General features: G+C 40.1%; 1 protein-coding gene across 1 annotated transcript in view; it reads right to left on the reverse strand.

The window, feature by feature from the left end:
* Nucleotides 1-6,197, reverse strand: part of LOC138014343 (uncharacterized) — a 15,988-nt gene extending 9,791 nt beyond the window's left edge. Inside the window, exons 1-4 of the mRNA XM_068861407.1 lie at nucleotides 6,155-6,197; nucleotides 5,456-5,834; nucleotides 4,045-4,192; nucleotides 648-752 (exon numbers count right to left, since the gene is read on the reverse strand). Of these exons, the coding sequence (XP_068717508.1) occupies nucleotides 648-752; nucleotides 4,045-4,192; nucleotides 5,456-5,834; nucleotides 6,155-6,197 (675 nt within the window). The remainder of the gene's footprint in view (nucleotides 1-647; nucleotides 753-4,044; nucleotides 4,193-5,455; nucleotides 5,835-6,154) is intronic.
* Nucleotides 6,198-7,500: the final 1,303 nt, after the last annotated feature.

A 7,500-nucleotide genomic window follows, 5' to 3' on the forward strand; every position in this document is an offset into this window, starting at 1 on the left:
TGGGGTAAGATTGGCCCATAATATCTTAAGCAAGCACGGTGACATATCTTTTTTTATTGTAGTTCTGAAAATAGGGATTAGAAGAGAACATTCAGGGGAAGTTTCAAGAAAATCGTTCGACTTTTTTTTCTGAGGAATCACCTTAAGCAAAACAGTTGGGTAGATTCAATTCTTCCAAATAGTACAGTTTGGCCCGACTCTTAATGAACAGTACGACTCAAGACGGGCAAATTAAAGCTATTTGTTTGAGACTTAGTATTTTAATACCTTAAAGGTTTCATAGCTATTTTATTATTTATGTGGTTCATTCCTACACCTTTCCATTGTTACTTTAGCCCATTATTATTTTAGAGTTATACATTTTTATCGGTTTTTGACACTCTTTGCCTCTATATGCTACTTTCAAAACCATTCAATCGAACTTGAAAATGACCTCGGAGAGGTCGTAAGGTTGATCTCACTTTTTTAATCGCTAGTTTTTATCATCAAATGTTTACCTAAGAAACTTCGTTTAAGAGTTTTCGTAAAAGTCTCGTTTACTTAAACTCTCTATGGTGGTTCTTCTGCTTGACTTCGTCTCGCGCGCAAAACAGCTCGGCAAGAACTAGTCCCGAAAACTATGAGACGACAGCAAATTCGTCACACACCACTTGTGGAAGGTTGTTCATGCGAAATTGGAGCAAAGCCTGAGTTAATGCATTGGACACCTGCAGGGCCACAGACGCATGCTCTTCATTGCTGACTAGTTTTCCCTAAAAAGAAAGAAACACACGAGGTAAGAGTAAAGAGATGAATTTATCATGGCAAAAGAGGATGAGGTAAGAGAGCGGATCCCCATGCCCCATCATAGTTTTTAAAATCTATTTTTAATCTCGCAAGTTATTTTAAGTTTTCGTTCCCAATATCACACGGTTAGATGATGAGGGCCGGGGAGGGGCTTTCATCGCTTTCTGTTTGGAAAGCTACAAATATTTTCCTTTCCATCGATCAAAACCTTTCAAGATTCGTAGACGAACGTGATCCCTGCTCAAGCCGCGCATATTTAAAATTTCCTTACTTCATTACAACTGGCTAATCAGGTGCCTCTCTAAAAATAGCTGTGCAGCTGAACCATGTTCTAAAATAGCCCACTTTCGATATATTAAAATTCGATCCTAAACAAAAGGCACCATCTCGAGGCTCTACGGAAAAAACTCATACAAATCCTTACATTTATTCCACAGAGCCTCGAGATGATGCCTTTTGTTTAGGAGTGAATTTTAATATATCGAAATTGGTCTATTAGGTTTTAAAAACCTATAAATGGAGGAGGCCCATATATGGGGGTATCCGCTCTCTTACCTCGTCCTCTCTTGATCGTGGTGACTCAGGAATAATCGGAACAATTCCGAGTGCTCCTATGTCCTTCCGATTACCAATTCGGATGCAGCAATCCTGAGCTATAGCAGACTCGTGGGAGCTAGGCCCTTAAACTAGGTTTAAGCAACAATAGGGAACGTTTGACATATCAACATTCACACATGGCTACGAGGCTTTATGGTTTAATTTGAATGTTTTTTTGCCGTGAACGGCAAAGCCTCGAGGCCATGCCTGAATATTGATACATCGAACTGAGTTGGTTGAGCATCGGGCTGTCATGCGGGAAGTCGTGGGATCGATCCCCGGCCGGATCAACACTCAGGATCTTAAAATAACTGAGGAGAAAGTGCTGCCTTTGTAATTTCGTCTGAAAATGGTTAGACTTCCAAGTCTTCTCGGATAAGGATTATAAACCGTAAACACTGTCTCGCAAATATCTTCTATGTTCATAAGTTCCCTGTGGGACGTAAAGAACCCACATACTATTCGAGAAGAGTAGGGGATGAAGTTCCCGGTGTTTTGGTTGTCTTGTTCTCTCCAGCAGAAGTGGCTGGCTTGACAGTGATATGCCTACAAGGGTTTACGGTGTATGAGACTACCTAAGCAGAAACAGCCATAAGTCAAAAAGGGATGTTGATGTCTTGCTATACTGTAAGGACTGATACTGAGGGTCCAAATGGTGCAAACTCGCTTTCTCATTTTGAAGCAGATGACAAATGTTAACCCCGATAAATGAAATGAAGAGAGGTATTTTCCAGATGACGATTCGGGGATGTTCGGAAAAATCCGAGTGCTTCTTTTCAGGAGTCGAACCTACAACCTTCTGATTACCAATTTGGGTGCTTTACTCTACCTATGACTTTTGGTAGACTCGTGAGAACCAAGCCATCACACTAGGTTCAGTTGGCAGTTATTGTCCCGCTGTACTTCTAGGACTGAAATTGTCGAAATATTGCCTTCTCTTAATCGTATTTAAAGTGCTTGGGAATCATAACCCCTGTAGGGGTTTTAGGGAACAAGGCTAATTCGAACTGGGGAACAAAGACAAAAATATCATCAGTCTTCGGGAACAAGAGAACATAAAACATGTAGGGATCAAAAAGCTGAGAACAAGTTTGAAAGTAATTTTAGGAACAAGGAAACACCAGCAATTTTTTAAAGGGAGCAATATGGAAAAGAACGCCATACATCGCTTTGTATTTTAAAGCTCTTTACAAATATTGTTAATTAATTATCTTTGAAAACTGCGTGGTTACCCCCAGTTTTCTTTTTGAATTTCAATAACACTTCTTGAGATATGCTTTTCCCGCATATTCAAAAACCGCACAGAAATATCTTTGAATTAGTAGGCACCGCCGTTAAGGCCAAACAGAATAGGCCATTTCCGAGTTCATGTCTGCCTCCTCTTCTAAGCGAGTCTAAGTGTAAAGTTTTTGTGATGGTAATTAGTTCTACTTTACATATGAATGAAAACTAATTTTCATAACAAGAACTTCGCACTTAGACTCGCTTTTGAAGAGGAGGCAGGCATGAACTCGAAATGGCCTATTTCGTTCGCCCTAGCGCACGCAGCAAAAGAGTGGGAACCTTTAGTCATTATTGTAAGATTTTAAAAACCACTCACCAGGTCCGCAATGGCGCCCTGAAGGAGGCTTACACTATTGTTTCCGGCTCCACCACTGGTCATAGTGTTTCCACCCTGATGCGATGCAGTGGCCAATTGATTCTGCGAATGAAAGCCGAGTCCACTTAGGTTTGGATTGGTGTAAGTGGTCGGATTAGAAAACGATTCATTGTACTGTCGACGAGAGAAAAAAAAAAGACCTGCCTCTGTCCGGTGAAGGTGACCTATACAAAGTCACTAATACCATCGTTTTCACCTAAGCGTGGACACGTCACGAGGAAAACATGCTCTAACTAGTTGCAAACACGACAAGTTTTGTCGTCAATCCTTCGACGTTTGAGAGATGTTTACGCAAGTTTTCCTAGAATGACAGCAAGACTGGATAACAAAGATTTTTTCTAAGAAATTAACCCTGATCTGATAAAGTATGCTTCAAATACGTTCAGTCAAACTATCGCACGCAAAAGTTTGCATATGTTAACGGCTGCCAAACTCAAACTTCAAAGAACATGTTTTTCCGTCGTGTGTCCACGCTTAGATGAAAACGACGGTAGTTCATGAAAGTGCTACTATGAATAACCAATCAATTCTTCTTTTTCTTTGGATTTCAAAACTATGTTAACTAAACACTAAGTGACCCAAGTTTTAAGCCCTGATTTCCGAATGACACCTGTTTATTTTAACTATAAATTTTCCTATTTAATGGCAGTTCAAACTCTTGAGAGAGCTGGGTCGAGGAGAAAATTACGTCAAAGACTAAATAGTTTAAGAATGAAATTAATCTTGTCTTGTTGGCTAAAATTGCCGTTTTGAAGAAACAATCCACGACAGTACCCCTACATCACCCGATTTTTCAGGCTTCTCTATGCAATTGTTAAAATAGCGTTTGTAACTGCGAGGATTATAGCTTCACTTGATCTAAGAAAAAGTCGAAGATATAGGCGAGCGGACTAAAGAATAACTTTTTCTAAGGTAATTGTAATCTCTACTCTCTTCGAGTAGCTGTTGCTGCAGCATTACTGCGTTGACAAAATTGCTGTTGCAGCTTGCGTCGTTCTTACCTCAAAATTTGCACCGTGAAAGGAAGTATTCTGTTTTCCTTTCCCATAGTAATCGTCATAATATTCATCATACTGACCAAACTGTTGTTGATTCTGGTTACAGGGCGGAGACCTGGGCTTAAATGCCTCTGGAGGTAACATCGGTTCCCTGTAAGATAATTATGTTATCTACCTCATTATTTTATAATTTTTAAATGATAGGCAACAAAATACAAAATAGTTTTGCAACGGTGTTGTATCAAATCTGCACACTCTTGGCTTCGCCGCCAGTTCACCAAGGTGATAGTAGAAACGTAGTCATTTAGCGCGTTTTTCAATTGAGCGGCACTCAGTGATTGGTTCAAAGTTCTCGCGCCACTTTTTCAACCAATCAGAAATGAAACCAAAATCAATCGTGGCTCGTGCGTGCACATTTTCCCGTGCTTTGTGTCGGTTACGTGTAATTACTTCGAGTTTTGATTAGTTTACTGGATTGTCTCCGTCGTTTTTGACTGGCCAAAGTAATTACTTTGGTTTTACGACACTCAATTGAAAATCGCTCTATTAGAAGGATTGACACTACAACACTATCACGTAACAGCAATGTTATAGTACCATGCGAAACCTCAATTGTAGCTGAACAAGATGCAGTTATTTTTGTGACGTAACAAGTTACCATGGCAACAGGAAAGCCTTGCAAAAACACCCTATATTTTGGCTTAAGTTGCTCATATCCTGAAAACGAACTCGGTGACCCCAATTTTTTATTGCACAAAAGTGATCAGCAGGCCAAGATGAAAATCTCTGCAACGTTCAAGAACATTCTGTGGGGCGGGTTCAGAGCTACCTTAAATTTTCAATTATTTAAGTTGGCTCTGAATCCGCTCCACAGAATTTTCCTAAACTTTGCAGAAAGTTTCATTCTGGAATGCTGATTACATTTCAGAAATAAAAAATGGCGGTCACCAAGTTCGTCTTTGAGATATGAGCAGCTAAAGGAAAAATATAGGGTGTTTTTGCAGGGCTTTCCTTTGGCCACAAATATTACTAAATCTTTTTCAGCAATAATAGGTATTTGATATGGTACTATAACATTGGTGTTAACTAATAAAGTGTTGTAGTGTCAATCCTTCTAATAAGAACGTTTCTTCCAAGTGTTGAAAGAGGTTTGAGCCACCTTAAAGTCATTGTCTAGTTTTCTAGTGCCAATTGAGGACAAAATTGAAATCAATGCAAATCAAATCAAACGTTGGTTTTGAATAATCTTTGATGTATCCCTTCACTTTTAGGAAAAAAAATGTTGCCTTCACTATTTAACTTGAGTGAAAATTTGTGTTCAAAACTTTCAATTGATCTTCTAGGGTTGCCATACATGTACCATACGACACCCTGACAGTATAGACACTGCTTTTTGGCAAGCAATTGTACTTACTCTGCAGCACGATTGTCATCTTCCCATGGAAAACCGCTGAAAGATAACCCTTCATTCCAAACTTGATTAGAGTTGCTCCCCCCTGTTCCTCTTCCTCTGGCCCTGCCTCTGCCTCCCCTGTTAAATCCTGATTGCTGTTGATGATTGAAAGATGTGGCTTGCTGATTGCCGCGCCCATGCCATCCACCGCGTACACTGCCCTGTGCTCCACCACGTACACTGCCCTGTGCTCCACCGCGTACACTGCTCTGTGCTCCACCGCGTACACTGCTCTGTGCTCCACCACGGGTAAACCCCTGAGTTCCTCCCCGAGTAGCTACCTGACCACCCCGACCTCCTGCTTGCCCTCCACCAAACTTAGTTTGCCACTGCTGTCCTCCTTAAAAGCAAAGAATTATGAGACTTCAAGCTTCATGCTCATATATTTTAATTATTATAAACAATATCTGTGAGGATACAATCTTCATATAATAATATTTACCTCTATCCTTGCATCCCTTTAGTTTACTTTAGTGTGTGCCTATATAATTGGCACTTGAAGTCTTTACATTATTTACATGTACTTTTAATATTTATAAATCATTTCTATTCATTTTCTTGCCCACTATTTAAGTGTAAATATCTTGGTCTTCTTATTTAAAATTAACATGACAGTAGCCAAGTCAAAAGCTATTGCTCCTTTGGCCACTGTACACATACCGATATTCCTTATTACTTCTTCTTTATCTATGTGCATATACATCTGCGTTGTCTTAATCCTGTTGTATCATTACTTTGCTAATAACTCCTAACCCATTGACTCCAGGGGGTTCCCCATTAATGAATAAAATCGTCTGGCGTTAGACAGATTAATTCTGGCCGGTTTAGGTCCGGTTTGGGTGTTAAAGGGTTGTAAACAGTGTGAACAAAAGTTGAATCAAAATGAATTGATAGTGTTCAAGTTAACAACAGGCTAGAAAACTTTTCATTAAAAAATATTGCTACATAAAAAATTAATTGAATCTGAGATTACACCACTGGGAATTAGGTGCCTTTGCATACAGAGTGTGACTGATTTTTAACGTAATGCAGAGGTTATCAACAAATTTTGTGAGATGAGTCCTGCGGTCTCTGGTAGGTAAAGGTTAAGTCTGCTACGAGCCTAGAAGGCCATCAGGCCGGCGCTTATCTACGGTCCATGGTCAGTAAATCCATGGTCTCAATGGGGCTCTTGCATTAGTACTACGTGCGAACTCTCTGGTGTTCAGAAACACTTCAACGAGTAAATCGAAATCAAACTCTTTGATTTCTCAGTTTGAAATAACCTTCACGAGGCAAGCTTTGTTGACTATTGGCAAACCGAAAATTTCAGCTAGCAATAAAAGAAAGGAAAGGAAAGGAACTTTATTTAAGTGTCTAGTCGTTCTAGCGCTGGAGCACTAATTGGGGACACTGTAAACTGAAATTAACAATTAACACAAATCAAGTCAAATGTTGGTTTTTGAGGAGAGGGGAAACCGGAGTACCCGGAGAACACTCGTCTCGGTGCAGAGTAGAGAACCAATAAACTCAACCCACATATGACGCTGAGTCTGGGAATAGAACCCGGGTCACATTGTTGGGAGGCTAGTGCTCTCACCACTGCGCCATCCCTGGTTCATGTCTACAGAAAGAACGTTATCGTGTGACATTAAGTACTACTATGGTCATTTTTATCCAGGGGCTTTTTCCTTTCAGTGTAAGTTTTGTAATTCACGGCCCGACATTACTCTCGTTCAAAACTGACCGATTGGACCTTGGAGGGTTGGATCCCGGCCGGGAAAACTGACGTAATTTACTCACTAGCTTAAAATTCCAGCATGTTTATGTAATAATGCAAAATACGAATTTAAAAGTCTGCAAGCGCCGAAACTCATGTGATGCAGAGTAATTCAGCCACGTACACACAAACTAGTGACTCTTTGACTACACTGGGTGCCAGAGGTTTTAGTTTTCTTTAGAGAGGAGCGGTTAAATGGTGAACGGAGACGCAAAAAATAAGAACCTCTGCCCACGACAGTAACGAA

Source organism: Montipora capricornis, chromosome 1 (assembly GCF_036669925.1).
Source record: "Montipora capricornis isolate CH-2021 chromosome 1, ASM3666992v2, whole genome shotgun sequence".
In the NCBI taxonomy this organism is placed as follows: domain Eukaryota; kingdom Metazoa; phylum Cnidaria; class Anthozoa; order Scleractinia; family Acroporidae; genus Montipora; species Montipora capricornis.